Source organism: Balaenoptera physalus (assembly GCF_965194825.1).
Source record: "Balaenoptera physalus genome assembly, chromosome: 20".
Lineage (NCBI taxonomy): Eukaryota > Metazoa > Chordata > Mammalia > Artiodactyla > Balaenopteridae > Balaenoptera > Balaenoptera physalus.
In genome coordinates this window covers 46,673,612-46,699,864 of record NC_138901.1, presented here as the reverse complement: position 1 = coordinate 46,699,864, position 26,253 = coordinate 46,673,612, and the positions used below count along the sequence as shown (strand labels likewise).

Here is a 26,253-nt window from a genome sequence, read left to right as displayed (position 1 = left end):
ATTAGGGTAGCGATGACCCCCCCCCCATTGTCTGGGCTGTCTGGCCCTGGCATGAAAGGTAGAGTTTTGGCAGAGAAGGGAGGCTCGGCCTGCTTCCAGCTCCTTCTCTGCGGTCTGGAGCCTGTAATGTGCTAGGGGCAGGCCTGGCAGGCCCTGGTGGGGGTAGGGGGAGGAGCCACAGGGCAGCCCCTGTCACTAGGACGACAGCAGGGAGCCCTGGAGGGGGAGGGAGAGCAGGGGAGCAGGTGGTTCTTTGTCTGGAGATGGAATGAGGGAGAGGGGCCCTTGCCTGATCCCAGCCCCTCCACCCCACTGCCCCCCCACCCAGCCTCGGATGGGCCCCCGGGGCGGGGATTGGCTTCCTCCCCCAGGCTGGGCAGCAGAGGCTCCCTGCCGTGCGCAGCCCACTGCCCCCTGCCGTGCTCACCAGGGGAGGGTTAGGGAGGGGATGCATCTTCCCAGGGCTCGGGGCTGCTTCTCATCCCCCACGTCAGCCCACCCAGTACGGGGGCCAGGCTGGTGAGTCACTGTAGCCAGTGCCAGCCTGTGGGGACGGGAGGGGTCCCAGGCAGAGGAGGAGACCCTCCCTAGCTGCCATCGCCACTTTGCCACTCCAGGCGTCATTTCCTGTCTGAGCTATAAGGAGATCAGAACTGTTGCTGTTTGAGCTCTTTCCTGCTTTAAAAATCTGTGTAGGGTGAGCCTGTGAGGCTGCTGGAGCCCCCTCCACTCCCGGGGCCTGCACTCACCTCTTTGACCCTTGACATTTGGCTTCTGAGCAGCAGAGCAGGCCCTGGAGGCTGACGGTCAGCGGCAGCCAGTGGTTAGAGGCAGTGCCCGGCTGCCCGGGTCTGGAATCCTGGCTCTGTCACTTGCAGACATGTCACTTAACCTCTCTCTGCTCTTTTTCCCGTGTCTCTACTTCCTCATCTGTGACATGGAGATAATCATAGGACCCACTCATAAGGTCGCGGTAGGAGGTCAAAGAAATCGTATATTTACATGAAGTGCTTGGTATGTATGATGTTTGGCCCAATGAAAACACTCAGCAAATATTAGGCGTTTTTACTCGTAAAGATCTTTCTGGAACAGAGGGTAGGTGAGTTTCCTGAAATACTCGATGGTGGGAACCGAAGAGGTGTCATCCCTGAAATCTGGTATTTTGGGTAGAGGATTGGGGACACAGGCAGATTTTATTTATTTATTTATTTATTTATTTATTTATGTATTTATTTTTGGCTGTGTTGGGTCTTCGTTTCTGTGAGAGGGCTTTCTCCAGCTGCGGCGAGCGGGGGCCACTCTTCATCGCGGTGCGCGGGCCTCTCACCGTCGCGGCCTCTCTTGTTGCGGGGCACAGGCTCCAGACGCGCAGGCTCAGTAGCTGTGGCTCACGGGCCCAGTTGCTCCGCGGCATGTGGGATCCTCCCGGACCAGGGCTCGAACCCGTGTCCCCTGCACCGGCAGGCGGACTCTCAACCGCTGCGCCACCAGGGAAGCCCCCCCCACAGGCAGATTTTGAAATAGGCCTCATTAGAGATGTCCTCTCTCGTTGAGCTCTGGGGAGAATTGAAGGAGTCATGACTTGTGACTCTTGGCTGTTTCTGCTGGATTGTCTTAGACAGGCTGCACACAGCATCAGCCTTCCGAAAATAGTCTTCACTGGCCTTATCCAGAAGAGAGGGAAAGGTGGGTTCGGTCTTCCGGGCTCCCTTGTCATGCACACGCGGACGTCCGCAACGCAACCCACAGCAGCACCTCCGTGTGCAGTGAACTCATGTGGGGAGGCGGTTTGTGAACAGGACTTCTCTGGGCAAACTGGGAGCTGGTTAGTGTGTGCTGAGCGGGGGCACTGAGGGGGTTCTGCCAGGAAAGAGAGGCGATGGAAGGGTGGCAGAAAGGTTATGTGCTTCTCCGGGGGAGATGAATAAGCCCCTTTTCTAACTGAACCTGTGAGCCTTTCCTTGGAAAATGGGTACCTGTCTTTTCACCCAAGCATCCACTTGTTCACCCAACAAATCTTCACTGAGTGCCGACTCTGCCGGGCTCTGTGCTATAAGCCCCGGGGATAAGTTGTGCACCAACCTGCAAGGAGTTGAAAATGGAGGCCAGTGCAGGGTGGAGGCCAGAGGGCTGTCTGACATGCAGGGGGAGCAGATCACGTGTTGGGGGAAGGCTTCCTGGACGCGGGACATCTGAGCAGTCGGAAGGGTGAGTCGGAGTCTCCCAGGGAGACGAGGGGAGAGAGGGAGTCTTAGGCAGAGGCGCCCAAGTGTGCAAAGCTGCAGAGGGAAAAGGGCAGCGTCAAAAATCCAACCAGGGACTTCCCTGGTGGTCCAGTGGTTAAGACTCCATGCTTCCAATGCAGGGGGAGTGGGTTCGATCCCTGGTCGGGGAACCAAGATCCCACATACTGCGTGGCATGGCCCCAAAATAAAGAAAACAAAAAAAAACAACCAGAGCACAGTGTCTTTGGGGAGCCCTGTGTGCAGGTTGTGGGGTGTACGTGGGTGCAGGCGTGGGAGAGGGGCTGGCAGGCAGATGCGGAAGTGCTGTCCAGGCTGTGCTCCCCGCTGCCCGGGGCCTCGTGCCTTCCCCGCTCAGTCCCTCTGCCCCAGGCCCCAGATTTCCTCATCTTCCTCTACTCATCGCCTTTTCATTCCCTCTTTCCCCTTGTCCAGGGTCAGGGGTAAGGGCAGAGAGTAATAACCTCTCTCAACCTCCATTTCCCTTCTCCACGCACCACACGGTTGCGCTGGGCGATCTCAAAGGTCTCCAGGGCCTTCTAGGGTTGTAAGTGGTTGTCCGCCCTATTTGGATGTTTCCCCTGGGAGCCTTGGAAACATCCCAGATGCCGCCTAGGCCTCTGTCAGCAGAGGGCTGGAGACAGGAGCCGTGAGTGGTGACGGTGATGGGGCACCTGGGGCAGTGTGGAGAGGGGGATGGGGCCCTGCTGACCCCGCTGCTGTGTGTGCTTCTCCCTCAGTTTGACCCTGGGAACACGGGCTACATCAGCACATGTAAGTTCCGGAGCCTCCTGGAGAGCCAAAGCTCCAAGCTGGACCCGCACAAGAGGGAGGTGCTCCTGGCTCTCGCCGACAGCCATGCCGATGGGCAGATCTGCTACCAGGATTTTGTCAACCTGGTGAGCGCTCTGGGCCCCTCGCCACTGGGAGAGGCCTGTTTGGGGGTGTGGCTTAGAGGATCCTTTTGGATAATTAATGGGATCTGTTGGTCTGCAGCATTGAAAAAGTCCAGGCTTCAGCAGGTGAAAGGAAATCACCAAGGACCCAATTTCTCTTTATCTCTCAGTTCTGCTTTCTGCAGTGTCAGCACTACTCAAAAAAGCCCCAGGCAATTCCAGACCCTACCATCGTGGCAGCAAAGTGGCTGCAGCTGTTCCAGCCCTCATGCCCTCAGGCCTCACCACGCAGGGGAGGAGAGGGACTTTTTGAATGGTAGCTCCCACATGAGGCCTGGGATTTCCTTCCTCCAGTTGGCCTAGATTGGGTCAGTGGGTTGTGCTGATTGAGTCAAACCAATCAGTGCCCACCCGTGGAGCTGGGAGTGGGGTCATTTCCACAGAAACGAAGGACTGGGAGTGGGAGGTGGGAGGTTGTTGTTGGCAGGAGAGGAGCTGGGGAGTGGATGTTGGGAGGATCAGGGCAGACCTTTCGGGAGCAACGGGGCACATGGGTGAAGGCCAGAGCTCATCAGACCTGCTGGAAGCTGTCCTGGGTTGCCGGAGAGGCTGGAGACGGGAGGCCCGTGAATCCTGCCCAGTGGTCTGGTGTCTTGGAGTCGGGACTTCCTCACTGGAGTTACTGCTGTGCTGTTCTGGGGGCTACTATGGCGGGATTGGAGTGGGGTTCAGTGGGGTTAAGCAGGAAGCATCCCACTGTGGGGTGGATGGCACATGAGTAGAAGCTGCATGAACTAGCAGGGTGAACACGAGGCCGGAAGGCTCCACTTGGTTTCCCTATTGGTGAAATGGAAACAGTCGCCTCTCTTCTTGTCACCCATGAAATGACTGGTGTGAAGTCCCCAGGCTCTCGGAATTCAAAAGCATCAGTGATGGAGGAGCCAGGACCTGCCATCGTGCCAGGTTTGCTCTCTGATGTGGATGCATGGGCTTTGGCATTGTTTTAATTGCCTCTTGATTAAGGACCTGCCTTTGCCCAGAGGTTAGCGTGATTGCAGGGAGCAGCTGTAGGGCTTTTAGTGGTGAAGAAACCTGCTGTTCAGAGTGGACCCAGGGAGCAGATCTCCTAGAGGGCGGGGGTGCAGAGCTCAGATAAGCGGGGGAGTTGGGGGCAGTTGGGATTCATGGGATGGGCCGTGGAGGTGAGCCCTGTGACTGGGAACCCAGCAGTGCCAGCAAAGACCAGGCCACGGAGTTGAGCCTGCATCGGCTCGTCCACAGCCCCAGCGCCAGCGTGTTTGCTGCATGCCCTGCTCAGCCCAGGGCAGAGTGAGGGCATGGCTGGGCCAGGGAGCTGCTTCTCTCCAGCTGGGGGTTCGTGGAGTCGTCTGTGTGAATTCGCAACAGCAGATTACTTGTTACCATCGAGATTTCTCTATTTGAATTCTGAGCTGGAGCAGCCAGCCATAGCCTGGATTCTTGTGAGCAGGGCTGCCCTGGAGGCCAAGACTAAGAAGGGGTTCACGAGGGGGGAAGCTCTGGGCAGGGCAGAGAGCTCAGGGGCCGGAGTCAGGTGGGCCTGGGTCCTGCTCCAGGCTCTGCCTTTGCCACTCAGTGGCAAAACTGAGCCCCGGTTTTCCCATTTGTAAAATGAAGCCAAAGGAGACCCTCTTCAGGGTTGTGGCAAGGATTAAATGAGAAGTGTTTGAAAGTTTTTGTTGCCTCTGATGTTCTTCCACCAGGTTAACTCCTCTGCATCCTTTATGAGCCCTTTCCCACCCCAATCCAGGCAGAATGAACCAACCTTACCCAGAGCCCCCACAGTGCTTTGCACAGGCCTGTCTTATAGCACAGACCACATTGCATTACAGCTGAGTGGCCAGGGTTGTCATGTATGGGTGTGCAGGTTGTGGACTGCACAAGGATGCCGGGCAGAGAGAGGAATGGGGACTGAAATCCGGCCTGGGCTTTGTTCAGCAAGGCCTGGAATGGGTTCATCCACCTGAAAGGAGAGGCTCCCTTATCTAATGGGCACAAAAGCTCCGCATGGGCCAGCATGGGCTCCAGAGTCAGGCAGATCTGGATTTGAATCCTGACTCTGTGATTTACTAACTGTGGGTCCCTGAGAAAATTACTTATGCTCTCCAAGCTCTCATCCCCGTCTTTATAACGTGGGGATAATACTACGCACCAAATAACGAAGATGACATCCTCTTTTGCTGCCGTTTATGCGTCTGTCTCTCCTGTATGCTCCGTGAGGCCAGAGACCATGGCTGCTGCTGTGCCCGGCACAGTTCTAGGCACATCGGGGCACAGGTGAATGGTGAGTGTGTATGTGTTTACACACTGCTTCTCCTGTATTTATGCTGAGCTCCTTCCCACCACGGGTCTTGCAGATGTATTGTTTGTGAGTATATGTGTGGTACACGCACATGTGCATGTACACACCCAGGGATTGGGGGAGAGGATGGCTACAAACTAATTTGATGACATGGTCTTATCTTGGGCTTGTAGTGATCATGGAGCCCCAAGTCCCGTCCGCATTTACAGAACCGCCAAGCCACTAAGAACCAGACCCAAGCTTTGCAGGCATGGAGGGGATGGGAGTAGGGCATCGTTGGAAGGCGTTCATCCAGGAAGGCCTGCTGGATGGGGGAGGCTTAAGCCAGATTTTTCAGGTGTGTGCAGAACCCAGGAGAGGGGACGGGGCACTGCAGATGGAGGCTTGTTCCATCTGGCCTGGTCTGAACCCAGATCCTCCCCAGCTCCCTGCCGCCTGACAGGGCTTCAAACCCATGTGCCTTGGTTGGGCTGGCTCACCTCCCCAGCCCTGTCTGGACTCCGGCCTTCAGTTTTAACCTGATGTCCCTGCTGGACCCATAGTCCCAGGAATATGTTGATAATCCCCACCCAGCAACCACAGAGCGGCCCCTGGGTGGCACTGTGAGCGCTGGGGTTGGGAGAGCTGTGTCTTTAGGACATCTCCCCGTAGGAAGGGTCTAGAGTGTGGTTGTGGAGGGTGGGTGGGAGGTAACAGAGGCCTTGGGAGGCTGGAAGTCAGTAGGACCGCCTCTGATCTCTGGGGGTCAGGCTGACCGCTGGGTGAGGCAGCCAGGACTCTGCCTGGGGAGGGGCCAGTCCTGGGGCTCCCTGAGCATCACAGTTCCCTTGGAGGCACTCAGGACTGATGACCTTCCACAAGCACAGCTTTGGGTTCTGGTTCCGGGGACCGAGCATGCTGACCCCTGCTTATCCTTCAGTTCTCATTCATGCCACCTCCTTCAGGAAGCCCGCCCTGACTACCTTGGGACTGGGTTGGACTCTTTCCTGTGTGCTCCTGCAGCAGCCTTCACTTTGAACTGTTACTTACTGCTGGTTACTTATCTGTCTTGAGCACCACTGTATCCCCATGTCTGGCAACACCTGATGCTTAGTAGTTGCTCAGGAAATTGTGATGGATGATGGACAGGTGGGTGGAAGGGAGGTATAGTGGATACGAATACAGGCTGTGGAGCCCTACTGGGTTTGAACTTGATGGATTCCTAAAACTCTCTATGCTTTGGTCTCCTGTCTGGTGGAATGGGGATATTTATGGTCTTTATCTAGCAGGTAGACTAGTTGCATCAATGAGCCAAGCTGTGATGTGCTTAGAACAGCCCCTGACACATAAGAGCTCAGTAAATATTGCTTCTTGTTAACTATTACATTTAACTTCTTGTTAACTATTATTACAGAAGAAAGAGGAAGGTAGAATCAGGCCTGGTTGGTCTAAGGAATGTGCTGGCTGGGAAAACGGGATGGGGCTCCCCTGAGACTCCGGTTCTGACCCCCCTCCCCTGCCCTGTTTCCTGTGTAGATGAGCAACAAGCGGTCCAACAGCTTCCGCCAGGCCATCCTGCAGGGCAACCGCAGGCTCTGCAGCAAGGCCCTGCTGGAGGAGAAGGGGCTGAACTTCTCCCAGCGACTGATCCGCCACGTGGCATACGAGACCCTGCCCCGGGAGATTGACCGGAAGTGGTACTACGACAGCTACACCTGCTGCCCACCGCCCTGGTTCATGATCACAGTAACACTGCTGGAGGCAAGGACGAGGGTGGGGAAGGGGCTGCTGGAGGGTCAAGAGGATATCTGAGATCACGAGGGGAAGGGCAAGTCACTGCAAGTCAGGCCCTGTTACAGGGCACTCAAGTGTTGTTATAACCCCCGCCCGGACCATAGAGAGATTACAAAGATCATTACTTTAAGCAATACGCCCTGCAGCAAAATCCCCATGTGACCACCTCCACCAAAACCAACAGCAGCAAAAACAATGTCAGTAGTTCATTGATTCGGGGGATTTAGCGAGGCTAACTCATTAAGACACCTTCTTTTAGTTCCTCCTGGGGTGAGTAACGTGGACGAGTCATGTGCTCCCCTGGGACACCTGTAAAGTAGGAACAACCAGACCTGCCCTCCTTCTCCCACAGGACTCCCCTATTTAGAGCCAGAGAACGGCAGGTGGTGCTTTGTGAACACAAAAGCATTGCACAAATACATATGGGAGGGAGTGTTTATGAACAGGTAGATGTGGGCTTCACGTATTTTGCCAGAACATTCTCCCCTTAGGAAATCATCCATACCTATTGTTATTCTAAAAGTCTCATGCTTATGCAGCAGAATCCAAAGTACCACCTTCTGAATCAGCGCTCCTGTATGAGGAACTCTGAATGCTTTCAGCTCTTCAGCCCAAGAACCAGCGGGCCCCCCAACCCCAGCTCTTGAACGAACCGATGCTTGGCTTCCCTTGGGCGTTTTATAATCTCCATCGTTTCCCTTCCAGAACCAGGGGCCTACTTACCGCCCCTGCATATGTTCTTGTAAAATTCCTGCCGAATCAAACTGCAGGATCATTATGCTTCATGGCGTCCCTCTTCTTTTTTTCTAAATCATAATATCTGGACCGCAGGCTAGAGCTCCTCTGTTGTCCTGGCTTCATCCAAGTACATGTGGAAGTTGTGATTTTTCTGAGATATTCTTGGACTTGTTCTCCAAGCACTTACTGTGTTGGTCTATTTATTAACTTCTATTTGAGGACCAATAATAACAAGCTGTCTTGGAAGCTGTATTTGCTCCCAGGCCACCTGTACCCACGGTGTTAGGTGGACAGAACGGCTCCCAGAGAGCCCCGGGAATCCAGCTGCTGGGAGGCCTGAGCCATTCCCAGACTCAGCCCAGGAGGGCTTAGCCACACGCTAATTACAGCTGCCTTCCCTCAGTGCATGCCTGCTCCTCACGTACTTTATCATTTTTAAACCTCATGATCACCGTGGAAGTGTAAGAATTAGTATCCCCGTTTCCAAATGGGGAAACTGAGGACCAGTAAATTAAAATAATTTGCCCAAGGTCATCCAGAGGAGCCAGATCTTGTGTCCAGATTGGTTTCAGATTTTTAGAAACCTCAGCTGTGTAATCTCGAGCCACCAATCTAGAAGAAACTGGAAAATGATGAAATAACTGTTTCAGAGTCCTTATACTAAAGCCCAAGGTTTTTGTTTTACATACAGTTCTAGTAACCTGGTTTTCTGAGTCCGTAACAGAGTGAACATGGTGGGAAGCTACTAGAAGGGGCCCCCTACCAACCAACAATAGGAAGAAAGAACCTTGTTGTAGTACCTGGTCAACAGCGTGCTGACACCCAGGTATTGCGGACACCCAGGCATTGCGGGAGAGGACAAAAGAAAATGTAAAAGCAAACCTGAGTCGTAAAGAAACACAACAGACACAAGAATTTGGGACCATTTAGTATAGGAGCAAAACCCCTGTCAATTACTGGAGAAGGCATCACTCCTATAGCCCAGATCAATACCTGAGACATCCTTAAAATTAAGAACCTAGGGCCTTGAATTATGCATTCTAGAAAGAGTTCCAGGGGACTTCCCTGGTGGCACGCTCCCAGTGAAGGGGGTCTGGGTTTTATCCCTGGTCAGGGAACTAGATCCCACATACATGCCACAACTAAGAGTTCACATGCCACAGCTAAGGAGCTGGCGAGCTGCAACTAAGGAGCCCACCTGCTGCAACTAAGACCCAACGCAACCAAATAAATAAATAATATTTAAAGAAAGAAAAAGAGTTCCAGGAAAAAATAGTTCAAATAAATACTCTTTTAGGGCTTAAACAAGTACACATCAGTCATCTTTAAAATTAACTTATGTGGGACTTACCCGGTGGTCCAGTGGTTAAGACTCCACGCTTCCACTGCAGGGGGCACAGGTTCAATCCCTGGTCGGGGAAGTTCCGCATGACACACGGTGCAGCCAAAAAAAAAAAAAAAGAACAATTATGTTAGGTGTTGGTGAGAATTCAAAGAAATTGAAACCCTTGTGTACTGTTGGTAGGAAGGTAAAATGGTACAGCGACTGTGGGAAACAGTATGGCAGTTCCTCAAAAAAATTAAACAGAATTACATGGTCCAGCAGTTCCACTTCTGGGTGTATACCCAAAAGAATTGAAAACAGGGATTCAAAGAGATATTTGTACACCCATGTTCATAGCAGCATTGTTCACAATAGCTAAAAGGTGGAAGCAACCCAAGTGTCCATTGACAGATGAATGGATAAACAAAATGTGGTAGATACATACAGAGGATTATTAGGAAGGAAATTCTGACATGTGTTACAGCACGGCTATACCTTGATGACATTATGCTGAGTGAAATAATCCAATCACAAAAGACAAATACTGTATGATTCCACTTATATGCAGTCCCTGGAGTAGTCAAATTCATAGAAACAGAAAGCAGAATGGTGATTGCCAGGGGCTGGGAGGCAGGGAATGGGAATTAATGTTTAATGGGTATAGAGTTTCTTTCAGTTTTACGAGATGAAAAGAATCCTGTAAATGGATGTTGGTGATGGTTGCACATTATGAATGTATTTAATACCACTGAACCGTACACTTAAAATGGATAAGATGGTAAATTTTACCTTATGTGTATTTTACCACAGTTGTTTTTTTTTTTTTAATCAACTTATGTGGAATTGCCACAGCCCCCAAGTGGGTATGTGAGTTATTATCGGAATTAAAGTTTAAAATCCTCCAAACCCTTCCTGCTTAACACCGAGGAAATGTGGGCAGAGACCATGAGACCATTTTGTGAACATTTAACACAAAATAATCGAACAGAAGTGGGGTAAGAGATGGTGCAGAGCTAGCTTGGCTCTGGTCGTAGGGATGTCCCTCCTTCTCTGAGAAGGAAAGATGACAACTTCCATAGGGATTCCAAATGTCAGCACAAGAGGGGTTCCTGGGAGGTTTCACACCTAGCAACAGGCTCTCTTCATTCTATGCTCTCATCCAGGTTGCCTTTTTCCTCTATAATGGGGTGTCGCTGGACCAATTTGTGCTGCAGGTAACCCATCCACGATACTTGAAGAACTCATTGGTTTACCATCCACAGCTCCGAGCACAGGCTTGGCGTTACCTGACGTACATCTTCATGCACGCGGGGTGAGTACACTCTATCAAGAGTCCCTGTGGGAAAATAACTGGTCCAGAGAGCCTGGATTGAAATATATTTTTTATTTTTATCTACCTGGACACAGGATTTGAGGTGGCTTCTTGAAACTTATCTAATGCCAAACTGTATGAGTAAATTATTAAGAGTGTATGGGAGGGGCTTCCCTGGTGGCACAGCGGTTGGGAGTCCGCCTGCCGATGCAGGGGACACAGGTTTGAGCCCTAGTCCGGGAAGATCCCACATGCCGCGGAGCAACTAAGCCCTTGCGCCACAACTACTGAGGCTGCGGTCTAGAGCCTGCGAGCCACAACTCCTGAGCCCGTGTGCCACAACTACTGAATCCCACCTGCCTAGAGCCCGTGCTCCGCAACAAGAGAAGCCACTGCAATGAGAAGCCCGCACACCGCAACGAAGAGTAGCCCCCGCTCGCTGCAACTAGAGGAAGCCTGTGTGCAGCAACGGAGACCCAAGGCAGCCAAAACTAAATAAATAAAATAAATAAATTTATTTTAAAAAAAGTGTATGGGAAAGGGAAAATAGAAAGAGAAAAATGCTAAAAAGCCAGCAGAGAGCTTTTTAGCCTCTACACAGCATGTGATGCTATGTGCTTGCTGTAAGTGGGTTATAAATTTATTCTGAACTTCCTAGCGGCCAAAGCAAAGAGGGAAATGTGGTGAGCCACCAGGTTCATTGTCCATAAACCATGTGTGTGAGTGCCACATAAGTGAAATAAAGGACACATTTGTTGAAAGGAGGTCTCGCAATATGGTGGCATGAGTCTTCTTGAGGAACTCTGGCAATACGTAAAGTTTCTGTTTGTAGAGCCGTGTGGCCTCTTTTGGGGCCTGAAATGCAATCAGTTCTCACTGGTACCTCCTACCCCATGATAAGGACCAGGCGACCACCCAGGTCCAAGTCCCTTGAAGAGCGTGGTCTTGGCTGGAGACTGTTTTTACATAGTAGAAGCATGGAGTTGGGAAATCAGAGTCCCCAGACACCAGACCTCTGCGGTGTCTTCTACAGACTCTTCTAGAGAAGTAAGGGAAAAGCCTGGAAAAGCCCTGTGGGTGCCTGTCCCCGGGGTTGCCAATGGGAAGAAGATTATCCCGGCCCCCATGGCTCTTTCCTTGGCAGAAAGACCCACAGTGGCCAAGAGGAAGCTCCACTGTGAGCCTCCCTTCCTGCTGAGCCTGTAAAGGGGGCACAAGAGCCACCCCCTAACTGGCTGCACATGCTGGGAAGGGTGCTTTGGCGTGAGGAGACTTCTGGATGGTTGTTGATGGATGTCTCCACTCTGAGCCTGCGGGGATGGATGCCTTGCCTGCTGTGTCCCAGCTTCAACTTCACTGGCTGAGGAGCAGGGTCGAGGAGGCACTTCATGCTTCAGTCTCCTCATGAGCCAAGATGTGGACACAACAGGAACTGGAGGATAGCTTTGATATACTAAGCTCTAACAGATATCTTTCATGCTTGCACTTGTTTGGAAAACATCTTTCTCTTTAAATATCAGTAGGTCTTACAAATACAGTAGCAAGCCAGAGCGACTGAGTAGCCTGGATAATGGACCAAGTCCCGCACATCAGAGACCAGGGCCGTGGTCCCAGCCTGACCACTAACCAGCTGTGTGACTTTAAGTCGGTCAGCGCCCCTCTCTGAGCCTCAGCTTCTCTTGTGTCAACTGATGGAGTTGCTGGATCTTGACCGTTGTTAGCCCCTCATTGGCAAGTGCAGACACTGCCAGTCACCACCCAGCCCTGTACCTGTGTTCCTGTCCCAGCTGGCAGCGAGGGTGGAAGGAACACTCCAAAATGGTCTATCTGCATTGTAATTCCTTCCCCTCCACCCCCCAGACTGTGAGCTCCTCAAAGGCAGCTGTAGGGTCTTTTTTTTTTAAATTTAATTTTGGCCACGCAGCGCGGCTTGTGGGATCACAGTTCCCCAACCAGGGATTGAACCCGGGCTACAGCAATGAAAGCGCTGAATCCTAACCACTAGGCCACCAGGGAACTCCCAGCTCTAGGGTCTTGTTCGCTACTGGATCCCCAGCATCTTGGCATGCTGAATGAATGGATGAATGAATGTGATCTCTCTGTACAGGATAGAACACCTGGGACTCAACGTGGTGCTGCAGCTTCTGGTGGGGGTACCCCTGGAGATGGTGCACGGAGCAACCCGCATTGCGCTTGTCTATGTGGCTGGTGTCGTGGCAGGTAGGCAGGTGGGCCCCGTGTCCCCAGGGGTGAACCTCCCCAGGGCGGCTAGGAGACCCCATGAGGTCAAGCAAGCCCCAACTTCCAGAGGACCCTCACCATCCAGGCTCCTGACTACTAGGGTTGTCCTCCAGGCAAATCTCTCCACTTCCCCGGGGAGGCTGGAAAGGGAACTGCCACCCAGAGAGGGAGGCACGTGATGACAAAGGAGGGGAGAGCACAGGATTTGGAACGGGCAGACTGACCGGAGTTTCAGTCTTTACACTGCCGTGTTGCAGCTGTGCGAACTTGGGGAAATGCCTTACCTTCTCTTGGCCCTGTTAAGCTTTAAGAGGGAACTGATGAGATCTGCCTGCCAGGCGTGAGGAGGGCGGAGTGAGGTGAAGGATGAAATAAACCGTGCAAGGGAGGTGAGATCCCTGTGGGGACATCCAAGGAGTGGGTGGAGCCAGGTACCTCCCCTGGCCAGGCCAGCACCTGTACCCTAAGGGGGATCTTGCCTCTGCCCGGGCTGGCCCTTGATTGACTCACTGCCGGCCGGAGAGAGTCTGGCCTAGGAGGTAGTGAGCACTCGTGCCAGCTGGACGAGTCTGGGGCCCTGGCTGACTCAGCCCACGTGGCAGGTGACGATAGTGATCATTGTGGCCTTGAGGATAGTGGCCAGCCCCCTATCCCCCTCCCCAGTGGCAGGGGAGGTAGACTGGGATGAGGTGGGGAGAGCAGAGCAGATTTCTGCAGGAAAAGTCTGCACCAGCTGGGCTTCTGAACAGAGGAATCTCCCTCGTGATGTTTCCAACTTTATCGCCGGCTTTTTTCTTTACAAGGTTTGCCGCCTCAGCTCTTCCCCCCTGACAGCTGTGCCCAGGGGAGCTTTGTGTGTACGTTTCAGTAAGATCTTAATCCTTTCTGAGTGGCATTGAAGTTGTCATCAGGAGAGCAGGGCAGCGTCAGCCTTGTAAACAGTGGGCAGGCAGGGACCCTGGAAGTAAGTGGAATGACTTCAGGAATCAAAGAGGGAAGGGTCCCACCACACACCCCCATCCCATGAGAGGCTGGTCTGCTAGTTCGTGAACCCTCAGCCTGGGAGATTGGCCCAGCGCTGTCTCCTTCACTCCTGTGCTGAGGTTAAAAACTTGGCCACCTTGGACAGCACTCACACCAGCTTCTCCCAGAATCCAGCACCTTCTGCATCCTTGAAAAAAGGTCTGATGAGCATCTCTGTGTGCCAGACTTACTTAGCCACCGACACACCCCTGAGTGTCGACATCTGGGGATTTAGAGCCACATTTTCCATACCTACATACTCAGAGACCCAGATGGTTAATGACGAGGAACAGGAAAGATGCTCGTTAACACTTGCAGTTGGTAGTTAATTAGATGGGAGTGCCAGTAACCTAGAAGGCAGACATAGATTCAAGATGACTCAGGCCTCGCCCAAACCAGATGACACCCAGCGGGAAGACAGTGCAGGTATCACTTCCCAGTGATGCCATTGCAGAAGGAGATGGTGTAAAGGCAGACGGGGGCTTTCCAACTAAACCTGAGGGTGTGGGGCTGTATTGCAAAGCAAATGACATGCACTGTTCTATCTGAGTCATTGATTCAGAGCAGAGGGCATTCTGGTCACCGCATATCAAATCACTGATCTCCAGGATTGAGTTGACTGACCTGCCTGTACCCCTTCCTCCCTCTCTGCTCTGTGTGCATCCCTCCTCACAGAGGGGGGGCCCGTTCAGACAGCCAGACCCTGACCAGATAGCCAATAGTTATCAGGTGCTTGTCCTGTGCAGGCTGTATTTAATCCCCACGACGACTCCATGAGGCAGGAACTGTTACTCTCCATCTGTTACAGATACAGAAACCGAGACTTAGGGAAGCTAAGTGACTTGCCTAAGAAGATACAGTCATAAGTGGTGGAGCTGGGCTCTAATCCAGGCTGTCTGACCCCAAAGGCTGTGCTCTAACACTATCATAGTGTTATGAGAATTAAAAGGCAGGCCTTATCCTTTATGCACATAATTTGTCAGAAACCAGGGGAGGTCTTAATAGACATTGACCCCTGCTCTCTAATACCTGCCCAATGAAAATATTCCAAATCCAAGGCCATCGCATTTTGTAACAATAATAACTAACCTCTGCTGAGCGTGTCTAGTAGTCCAGGTATGTGATAAATGGTTCACACGTATGTTATCCGCTCTTCTCATCACAACATTCCTATGAGGTAGGTGCCGACACCCCCTTTTTATGGGCAGTTCAAAGAGGTAAAATCACTCTATTTGCTCAGCCAGGAAGCCCTAGAACTGGAGTGGAAACCCTTCCTCCACCCGGTGCTTCTAGCCAATGCTTGAAGCCAACGTGCATCTCACTTCCGGCTAATGATTACAGGGCTGAGTTTAAATACTTTAAGATCCAGTCTTTTCGCTGCTCTGCCCAGCTTTATGATAGATTATATAGATCAGAAGCGATGGACGCATCCCCAGAGCCTAGCACAGGGTTTGGTACATGATAAGCAACAAATATTTGTAAACTAAGTGAAAGAGTACATACATAAATAAAGTTGTACTGCTTAAAGGTAGACGTTCTGCCAATTTTTATTTGGAGTTGTTTGGGGTTTTTTTAACAGCTAAGGGAGGTACTGGAGAACACCTGCTTTAAATTTTCCAGGCTAAAATTATCACAGCTGTGCATTATGGCAAAGTCACCAATTCATTCCCATGCTGGCATGGACCCAGGGTTTTGGGGGAAAATTCATAGCCTTGACTAGCACTGATCCTTTGGTTTGCTGCTGTGTACAGGTGTGGCATGTCACTCCGGCTCGCCTTTCTCTCCCCGTCCTCTGCCCCCATGACCTCCAGGAGTCCACACTGGCCTTTATTGAACTGTGATCCATTCGGTTCATCGGGAATCCTGCCTGGCCCTGGCTTTATTGATATGCATACATGCCCACATTTGTACTTGACCTCTCCTAGTCCCTATAGCCCAGGGCTAATCTGCAGTCACTTAAGGAAAGTCTTTCTACCACAGATAGAGGGCAGGTGGATCCAGATTGTCACCTTCCAGATTCTAGAACCAGGATCTGAACCTCAGACCCTGGATCTTAGGCCAAGACTTGGATTATTGTATTTCTGATCTGGAAGGAACCCTTGAGATGCCCTCCAGTGGGTGGCAAACTTTACTCCCCAGGTCCCACCCCCATTCAGCCAGAGCAGCTCTCTGCACCATGGGGCAGGGGTGTGAGTCAGGTTTCTTTGAAAAGAATGTCTCACTGCTCAAAAGTTGGAAAGCCTTAGAGTAACCTCCTCATTTCACAGATGTGAAAACTGAAGCCCAAAGAATTCAGGAGCTGTGCCCAGGGTCACACAAGTAGGCAGTCACGCCCCCATCCCATAATCCTGCCACAGTCCAGACCTCTGGTCCTGGGGTCAGGACTCTCATCCGTCATTAGGGTGAGGGAAAGGTCAGTGCACAGAAGCTGGACCCTGGGGGCTTCCCTGCCGCCTCCCTGTCCTGGTGGATCCCACCGGGGAGGCCGAGGGAGCAGAATCTGGCCCGGTTTGTGCGGACTCACGTGGAGGAAAGAGGCCAGCCCCAAGGAGGCTGGGGCTTCCTCTGTCCGGACGGTAATTAATGGGCAGCCAGCCCTGTGCAGCCCTGCAATGCAGCCTTTGCAGCCAGCCCTGCCGCCAGGGAGAGTGAGAGCGTGGGAATCCTTTGTCATGCAGATCCCGCTGCCTGCCCGTTGGCCACCCTGGGATTTTTTTTTTTTTTTTCTTTTTCCTGTTATATAGGGCTGACCCCATGGCTAGGCAGTTTAAAAAAAAAAGAAAGTTATCTGACAATAGATCAATACCTAATTAAAGCCAGAGGGAAAGCATGAAAGGGGAGAAGAAAGATTTATAGTTGCCCTGGGAGGGGAGAAGGACTTGGGTGTCCTTAGTTCATGACGGTTTGTATTTTCCTGAGAGATGACATTCTCCTTGAGACTAAGAATCTGTTGTGGGGATCTCTTCCTCCAAGGATCTCAGTGAGCCAAGAAGCCTTGAGAGTGGTCTGGGGGTGGCGGCAAGCCAGGGAGAAGGCACATGACGTTGCAGGGGCCTCTCCACGCCCAGGGTGTCAGGCACGCTGATTCCCGGGCTGGGCCTTGCCTCTTCCTAGTAGTGAACCCTCCACCCCTGTAGGGCCTGCAGAATTTGGCCTTCTGCCTGTCCCTCTTCTCTCCACCCAGGCAGCAGCTAATTGGCTCCTGAGCCTGCGGGCATTTTCCAGTGGTGATTTCTGCACACTCACCCAGGCCAGCCCCCTCTCATCCTCTGAGCCCTGGGTTCTAACTCCCAGTTATTTTTAGTTTCCTGTGTCCTTCCCTGAAAGCCAAAGCATTGATCACACTTAAATGAGACCAGAACAATACATTTCCCATCTTCTTCTCTGCCCAGCTTCCCTCCCAGGATGAAAGTTTGTCATCCCCCAGACCAAGAGTCTCTACCATTCCTTTCCCCCAGAGGGTATGACATCATCTTTCTCTCTTCCCCGGGACTTCTCAAGGACGTTTTTCCTCCAAAGAAGCCCCGCTCTGGAGATCCTGTTGGCCTGTTGTAATTTCACTCGGTTGGAGGTGATGCTAGGCAGGTTTTTGGATGCCCTTGAGGAGAAACAGGGAGGGTAGAGGGTGGAGGTTGACCTCTGACCCAGTTTGGGGAGTGGCTGCTAGAGAGGCCGAGAGTGCACGGGGCTTTGTGTCGGGCAGACCTGGACTCGTATCCTGGCTCCAGCCCTTCCTACCGGGTGACTCTGGGCTCAGCCTCCTCATCTCTGCAGTGAGGCTGCTAGTGCCTGCCTCAAAGGGTGGGCTTGAGGGTCAAAGGGAAGGATGTCTGTAAAATGCTTGGCCGGTGTCTGACACACAGTGCCCCGTAAGGGGTGGCTATTTCTGCAAGAACTACTGCTACTATTTTTGTCGTTGCTCAGAACCCTGAGATACCACAAGGGGAGGCTGGATTGCCAGGCAGACGATCTGGGTGGCAGAGTTCTACTTTGGGCAAGTCACTTCTCTCCTTGAGACTTTGCTTCCCAGCTGTAAAAGGAGAAGTTTGAACCAAATGGTTCTTTCAGCCATAAATGAATCTTCTAGGAAGCTCCGGGATGACATGGGATCAAGGGAGGAAGAGAGCGAGCCTCTCGCTCTGGGGTCTCAGCCCCGAGGCTGCAGCATCCGAGGGCCTGGGACTGGGCTGGGGAGCCGACTCCAGCATCCTTGAGTTCTCCGTCTCTCTCTGTACCAGGGTCCTTGGCGGTGTCTGTGGCTGACATGACCGCACCAGTGGTGGGCTCCTCTGGAGGGGTGTATGCGCTTGTCTCTGCCCATCTGGCCAACATCGTGATGGTGAGTACCCCCTGTCCCAGCAGCCCCCTCTTGGCCTCCTCTCTGCTGTCACTGGGCCTGGCGTTCATCTGCTGGAGCTGGGTTTTAGATCCTCCTCCACGCTCCAGCCCGGGCTTGGCAAGCACCAGGTGGCCTTGGCCAGTAGCTGAGTTCAAGGACACGCCTCACCTTCTGCCGGGACACTTCCAGTGGGGCCCTTACATATATGATTCATATTTTCTCCAGCCATGGCTTTGCCCATCTTCCTATTCCAACTCTTTGCTACTCAGTGACTTTAAAAAGTTTAAATCCTTGACTACTAGCATGCGTCGTAATTGTAACTTGTTGTTTGTCATCGGTTGTTAAAAGTAAGGGGATCTTAGGGACTTCCCTGGTGGCGCAGTGGTTAAGAATCCGCCTGCCAATGCAGGGGACATGGGTTTGAGCCCGGGTCCGGGAAGATCCCACATGCCTCAGAGCAGCTAAGCCCGTGCGCCACAACTACTGAGGCTGCGCTCTAGAGCCCGTGAGCCACAACTACTGAGCCTGCATGCCACAACTACTGAAGCCCGCGCGCCAAGAGCCCATGCTCCACAACAAGAGAAGCCACAGCAATGAGAAGCCCGCGCACCGCAACGAAGAGTAGCCCCCACTCACTTTATTATTAAAGTCCGCGTGCAGCAACAAAGACCCAACGCAGCCAAAAATTAAAAAAAAAAAAAAAGTAAAGGGATCTTAGAGATGATCTCATCAAAAGTCCCAAACAGGAAAGAAGGCTCTGAGAGGTTAAGTGATTTGTCCAAAGCCACAATCAAATTTGTGGCAAAATGGGGACTTGAACCCACATCTCCTGGCAATCATTCTAGTGTCACTCTCCTCCACCAGCCCCTCAAAGCGACTGGACGCTGTCATTCCGTTTCTCATGCTCTTCCTTGCCTTTTCCTGAAAGGCAATCTAGTGTAACTAGCTAAGAGCAGGAGCTGTTATTCCACCTACATCTGAATCCCAGCTACCTACTTCCTAAAGAGTGACCTTGGGCAAATGACTTTACTGCTTTGTGCCTCAGTGTCTACATCTGTGAAATGGGATGAGATGGGATCAATGACATAAAGTGAAAATAACCACTCAGTATAAGTGTGAACTTAATTCCTTACTCCCCACAGAAGAGGCGGGGGTAGACTCAGAATAGAGACAGGATCTTCAAGGCAAGCAATTGGAAGCCATCTGATAGTCTCAGAGGAGGCCAAGACGGCTTCCTTGTTTTAGAAGCAGTCTGAAGTTTGGAGGCTGAAAGAGGAGTCACTGGCAGTGCTTGGCTCACCCTGTCTGATGCCCCCACTAGCCCAGGAGCCTCCAGGCAGAGCCCAGATCTTACTCATCTTTTCCCCAGTGCCTGGAATAGGGCTGGACACATGGCAGAGGGTGCCCACTAAACTGGGGGGAAGGAGGGAGGGAAGGGCCGGAGGGAGGGAAGGAGGGCAGGAGGGACTGTCAGGAAAGACGTAGCTTCTCTTTGGGGTCTTCTTGCTCTCACCTCTCTCCTCCATCACTGTCTTCACCCACGTGGCAGATGTGTGAATGCTCAGTGACAGCAGTTTATGGAGTTCTTGGAAACACGAGTCTTAACCACTGGACCTCCAGGGAAGTCCCACCCCCATTTCTTCATTGTTGTTGCCACTCTCACCTGGCCTGCTCCTCAGCACCATCCCCTTTCTTTGCACCAAAGTCCCCTTTGTACACTGAGAGAGAAAGAGAGCTACAGCAGGGGCGGGTGGCTGTGTGACAGTGTGTTTACACACGGGGTGCTTGGCTTGGTCTGCTAAACACCTGGGAGCCCAGGGCCGCCTCACGTGGCCCTTTAAATGGGTCATTCCGTATCAGTGCCACAGCTTTCCCCAGACACAGCTTTTCCTCTGAATTCTGCTTCTGCCACTCCCCCCTCCCCCTGCCCCAATTCCTTTCTGCAGGGGGAGGAAAGGCCACCCTCCCCTTCCCCTTCCCCCCAAGGTGCATCTGTGTATGAAGGGGATGAGCCAGCCCAAGTAAGAAAGAAGAGGCAAACAGGACTCATACCGATGACCTTTTCCACCCCTTCCCACCGCCTGGGAAGCAGCCCCGATGGCCCAGGAGTTCCTGTGGTGAGGGCAGACCACCTGGAGGACCCAGGACCGAGGGCTGGGGCATGGGTTTGAGGAGGGGGGTGTGAGAGCAGTTTTCTTCCTGCTTATGTTTCTTTCTGCAAGTAGCCTGTGGCTCTGCAGATAAGCTGTCCCACCCGAGAGCCCAGCGGTCTTCCAGAAGGACGTGGCTTTCCCTGACCAACGGGGAGCTTTGGGGGCCCCTGGAGTGTGACATAAGGTAGCCTTTCCCTTAGAAAGTTGTGTGGTGCTTATTGGACAGTGAAAAACACTCATTTCCTCCTTAGGAGGTCAGTTTCCTTTCATCAAGAGGCTGCCTTTACCCAAGCTAGCTCAGTGCCCAGCAATTCAGAGGACACACCATATGAAATTGCCATTTCTATGGGTCAGAAGCATTTAAGCGTTGGCAATTTCATGTGGTTCAACTTAATAGACTATCGATTTTTTTTTTTTCCAGAATGTTAGCAAATGTATGGGGAGAGTTCTTTTTTATTTTAATTTTTATTTTATATTGGAGTATAGTTGATTTACAGTGTTTTGTTAGTTTCAGGAGTACAGCAGGGACTTCCCTGGCTGTCCAGTGGTTAAGACTCTGCACTTCCACTGCAGGGGCCAGGGGTTCGATCCCTGGTCGGGAAACTAAGATCCCACATTCCACTCGGCCAAAAAAAAAAAAAAAAGAGTACAGCAAAGTGACTTAGTTATATATATACATATATCTATTCTTTTTCAGATTCTTTTCCCATATAGGTTATTACAAAATATTGAGTAGAGTTCCCTGTGCTATACAGTAGGTCCTTGTTATCTATTTTATATATAGTAGTGTGTATATGTTTAGACTATTGATTTTCAATTCCAAAATGAAGACTTGTCTGTGTGTCCCAGTAAAGCACCTTATCAGAACAAAAAGGAGAAAGAACATGCACTTGACATCCAGGAAGTCTGGGTTTGAGGACTGCTATCACCATTTCAATAGCTGTGAGTTCCTTAACTTCTCAGGGACTCATCTCTCATCTGTAATCCCTTCTTCACAAGGTAGTTGTGAGAAAGACATGAAAAAAATGGATGTGAAAATGTTTTTCGTGTGACACATCACCAGACAGCTGGGAGACCCTTTATGTATATGTGTGTATTTCTATATATTTTTATACATATAATTCTTTATCTTTATAAATTCCACCTGATGTCTGGACAGAGAATAATCTAAAAATGTGTCCTTTATGCTTCAGATACATAACAGAAAAATGTTGAACACTTCTGTTCTCAGGACTCTATTTAAGTGAGAGATTCTGCCTTAAATGAAAGTATGTCTTATTTTTCATAAAAAACACTCTGAGTTTCAAAACGCTTGTTTACATCAAGGGAATAAATCTAGAAAATATTTCAGCAAATGATCTGGATGGCATTAAAGACCTGTAATCAAGACTTCTTATTTTAAATTCTAGCAGTATAAAGACACACATAATTGAATAATTTATTAATTCCTTTTGCTGGGGCCCATAGGGCAGAGTTTCATTTTTATTTATTTATTTTTAATTTTAAAAAATTTATTTATTTTATTTTATTATTTATTTTTGGCTGCATTGGGTCTTTGTTGCTGTGCGTGGGCTTTCTCTAGTTGCGGCGAGCGGGGGCTACTCTTCGTTGCGGTGCACAGGCTTCTCATTGAGGTGGCTTCTCTTGTTGCAGAGCACGGGCTCTAGGCTCGCGGGCTTCAGTAGCTGCGGCACACGGGCTCAGCAGTTGTGGCTCGCGGACTCTAAAGTGCAGGCTCCGTAGTTGTGGCGCACGGGCTTAGTTGCTCCACGGCGTGTGGGATCTTCCGGGACCAGGGATCGAACCCGTGTCCCCTGCATTGGCAGGCGGATTCTTAACCACTGTGCCACCAGGGTAGCCCTCATTTTTAAATATACAAGATATTTTCTTTAACTTTGCCCCATATGATAGATGTTTTTCTAAAACATTTGAGATCTAAATTTTCGCAAATGGAACCATACTGTCAAAGCACAAGGAAAGATTGTTGTCGAAAAGTCACAGAAGATTTCTGTTATAAGGTTCATTTTATTAAGTAAAAATCCTTCTGTAGAATTTTTACTTAATTAAATGTAATTTTATCTGTGTCATGCTTTCTTTTTTATCTGTGTCACGCTTTCCTTGTTTCCTGTGTTGGGTTTTCTTGAAGTGATTTGACAAGAAATTGTTTCCACTGGGGTTATGTAAAGCTGTCTTGGAACAGAACCTCTCGCCTGGGTTTCAGCCTCTGAGCTCTTGACTGGTTGGGTGAGCAAGGTGCCGAGGGGACGTGTTACTGCCTTGTTTGACGTTGGTGAGTTACCATCTCACCCTGTGAGGCTCTGGTAGAGAATGAAATTAAAGGACCTGAAAAAAGTTTATATTCCCCAGGGGCCTGCAGGCTTTTCAACATTTATAGCAGCAGCAGCACTGGCTCTGTGTGAGATTTTTTTCCTTCTCTCCTGTTGTTTCACTGTGCTTATTTTATTGGAGGGAATAATGGGGAGGAGTGGGGGGAGCTGAGGCAGCTGGTGGAAAGGAGTGACTTTCTAGTTTAACCCCTCAGCTGCTGGGAGGCTGTTCATTTACTGATGATGGCTCAGCTCTGGGGGCAGCCAGCATGGACAGACAGAATGTGACCCTGCCTTGGAAGTGTGGGCGGACAGAGCCCTGGACTGGGAACCCTGTCAAGCTCAACATTAACTCACTGTGACCTTGCACTTGCCCTCCTGGACCCTCAAGTGCAGATCAGAGGGGGGTGACTGGATCAGCTTGGGAAACGCCAGTGCCTTCCAGGGCTGGGCAGGTATGGTAGATGAAGTTGGCCCTGGGAGCCACGTTGCAAAACAGGAGCTCCCCGGCCTCCTCCAAGGTCATTGAGAGTCTGAAACTTCTTTTTAAAAAATTTTGTTTATTTTTATACAATTTTTAAAGGTTACTTTCCATTTACAGTTATAACAAAATATCGGCTATATTATACAATACATCCTTGAGCCTGTCTTACCCCCTAATTAGTTTGTACCTTCCACTCCCCCATCCCTATATTTCCCCTCCCCCCTCACCGGTAACCACTCATTTGTTCTCTGTGTTATATTCACTAGTTTGTTGAATTTTTTAGATTCCACATGTAAGTGATATCATACAGTATTTGTCTTTCTCTGTCTAACTTAGCAGAGATTCTGAAGTTTTAAAGCAGCTCTGCAGGGGGAACTCACCATCTTTGCCCCAGGTCCAGATACTATCAGGCACTTAGATGACTCTTACCACATGCCAGACAGTGTTCTTCTTTACGCATATTAATTCATTTCACCTTCGCAACAAACCATGAGGTGGGTAATGAGTTAGGTACTGTTGTTATCTCAGATTTACAAATGAGAACACAAGAAAAAAGGAATTCTGAGCCACCCCACCAGTGGTCTTGCCAGACCAAAAATGCAGACAGTGCTTTTTTTTTTTTTTTTTTTTTTTTTTCAGACAGTGCTTTTTTAGACAGATCCCAGATAGGACCCAGAGGGGCCTGGACCTCAGCTGAAGGAGAGAGCGGCCAATACATTCTAGACTTACTCTGCCCGATACTATCACTCAGAACACAGTGAAAGAGACTTCAGGTAAAATATTCAGAGGGTTGTTATGAGGAAAAGGGAACTTAGAAGTGTTCCCTATCCATATGAATCGCCATCTGTCCACAGAACTCTTTCTATTTTGCAAAACAAAAACTCTATACCCATTTAACAACTTCCATTCCTCCCTCCCCCAGCTCCTGGAAACCCCTATTCTACTTTCTGTCTCCATGAATTTGATGACCTCTGTAGTCTGTACCTCGTATAAGTGGAATCAAACACTATTTGTCTTTTTGTGAGTGGCTTATTTCACTTAGCGTAGTGTCTTCAAGGTTCATTCAAGTTGTAGCATGTGTCTTAATTTCCTTCCTTTTGAAGGCTGAGTACTATTCCATTGTGTGGATATACCACCTTCTGTTTCTCTATTCATCCATCCATGGACGCTTGGCTGGCTTCCACTTTTTTGGCTGTTGTGAATAACACTGCTGTGAACATGGGTGTCACATTTAAGGGAGAATGACGACCCATGGGTGGACCTCACAGGGAGACAAAGCCTGGCCGGACAATAGCAGGAAGAACTTTTCAGTGATTGGAGCCCCTTCACGGGGCTGCTTCAGGAGGTGGTGAGTTCCCGGTCACAGGGGCTGGAGGGCCATTTTGTCAGCTTCTTGGCAGGGGTGTCCCTTTGGGTGGAGATGGCCCATCAGGTGACTCCCAAGGACCCTCCCATCCTTGGGCTTAATCTTGGAGAGGAGCTGAGGGGCCACCGACCTTTGGCCAAATTAAGTAGCTTGGATTAGGTGGCCAGATCCGGTGGAGGGCACCAACTCCCGTTTTGTTGCCTGTCTCCCAGCGAGGGTCCTCTGTGGGCAGATGCCAGCAGGTGACAGCGTTGTCCTGCCCTCTGCTCCTTAGCACAGAACACGTCAGCAAGCAGAGATTAGACTCCCCCACCTAAAGTGGGGCCGTGTGTCAATCACCTCGCCTTTTGTGAGGTTCAGGTCATTGAGGAATAATAGGGAATAATAGGGAGGCAAAGGGCAAGAAGCCGAATGTGGCAGGATTTCTCTGTCTTTTTGGCAGCTTCCCGGCATCCTGCTTGGTCCACTGAAGCTTCCGTAGACATTATTGTACATGCCAGCGTTCAGGGCCTCTGTCAAGTTTCACGCATGGGTCCCCCAATGTCAAAGGAGTTCAAGACGTGCCCCTGAGCTGGGCCTGGGCCAGGCAGCAGAAGCAGGGGAGGTGGGTGGGAGGGAACAGAAGCCCCGGCTGTCCCCACTGGCCTCCTTCCCTAGGACTGAGGTGTTCCAGGGAGATTCCAGGCTCGTTTCTGCTTCTGGGTAAATGGAATCGAGCTTTGAAAGCGCTGCAGGAGTGCCCCTCAAAGGAGCCCTGTGGCGCAGTCTTTTGTAAATTGAACAGTCCTTTTGTAGGGTGAGTAATTGTGCTCTGATTATCTGCTTTGGAGGTTCAGAGTGTTCAGAGATTCTCAGGGGAAAGAGGGATTTGTCTGAAGGCCATCTGGCCCACCCCGTTTCCAATGCCCGATTCTCTTGAGCATCCCCTCTGAGTGATGCGAAGCCCCCATTTGAACCCCTCAATGATGGGAAACTCACCATCCCATGGATCACTCCATCTTTGAACAGCTCAGCTTATTAGAAATGAAAGCTTATCCTGAGCTTAAAAAAAATCTCTGAAGTTTTCATCCGTTGAGTCTTCTGCTTACAGGTTACACTGAATATGCCCTTTCCTTGCGTTGACTCACTTGATACTTGATGGCAATGAACTTGACCCCTGAGTTGTCTCCTCATTCATTCCTCAGATGGAGGATTTTGAGTTCTTTTATCATCCTGATGGCTCTGCTTTAACTTGGCTTGCTTTGCTGTCCTGCATCCCTTTGGAACCATGGGACCCAGCAGTTGAGGCAACCGTCAGACATCTGTGTGAGGGAAACAAGGACTGTCATCTCCCAGGATCTAGATTCTCTTCCTCTGTTCGTGCAGCTTGAGAGCTTTTATGACACTAATAAACTTACCGTTGCCTGAAATCTCAAAGCCATGCTGGTGTGATCTGGGACAAAGCCACGACCGGCTCATTCAGGATTTAATGGAGATGATTTTTTTAAATGTCAGGTTTTCCTAAGCGGGTTACCTCTGCAGAGGAGTGGTCTGATCTGGAACTAATGGAACTCTCTCTCCTTTTTCCCTAGAACTGGTCAGGCATGAAGTGTCAATTCAAGCTGCTTCGGATGGCTGTGGCCTTGATCTGTAGTAAGTTCTGATGGGGCAGGCTGGGGGAGGGGAGCCCTGTCCTGGGCCTGGGCGGGGGGAT

General features: G+C 50.8%; 1 protein-coding gene across 6 annotated transcripts in view; it reads left to right on the top strand.

The window, feature by feature from the left end:
- RHBDL3 (rhomboid like 3) overlaps nucleotides 1-26,253 on the top strand; it is a 46,847-nt gene that overhangs the window by 13,821 nt on the left and 6,773 nt on the right. For 2 of the 6 annotated variants that reach the window (XM_082443732.1, XM_082443730.1), the window contains 6 exons: nucleotides 2,984-3,142; nucleotides 6,996-7,220; nucleotides 10,479-10,627; nucleotides 12,735-12,847; nucleotides 18,130-18,230; nucleotides 26,132-26,192. In XM_082443732.1, the coding sequence (XP_082299858.1) occupies nucleotides 2,984-3,142; nucleotides 6,996-7,220; nucleotides 10,479-10,627; nucleotides 12,735-12,847; nucleotides 18,130-18,230; nucleotides 26,132-26,192 (808 nt within the window). Of the gene's footprint in view, nucleotides 1-2,983; nucleotides 3,143-6,995; nucleotides 7,221-10,478; nucleotides 10,628-12,734; nucleotides 12,848-18,129; nucleotides 20,035-26,131; nucleotides 26,193-26,253 lie in introns of those variants that run through there. The other 4 variants (XM_082443731.1, XM_082443729.1, XM_082443734.1 and 1 more) reach the window with 3 other exon arrangements.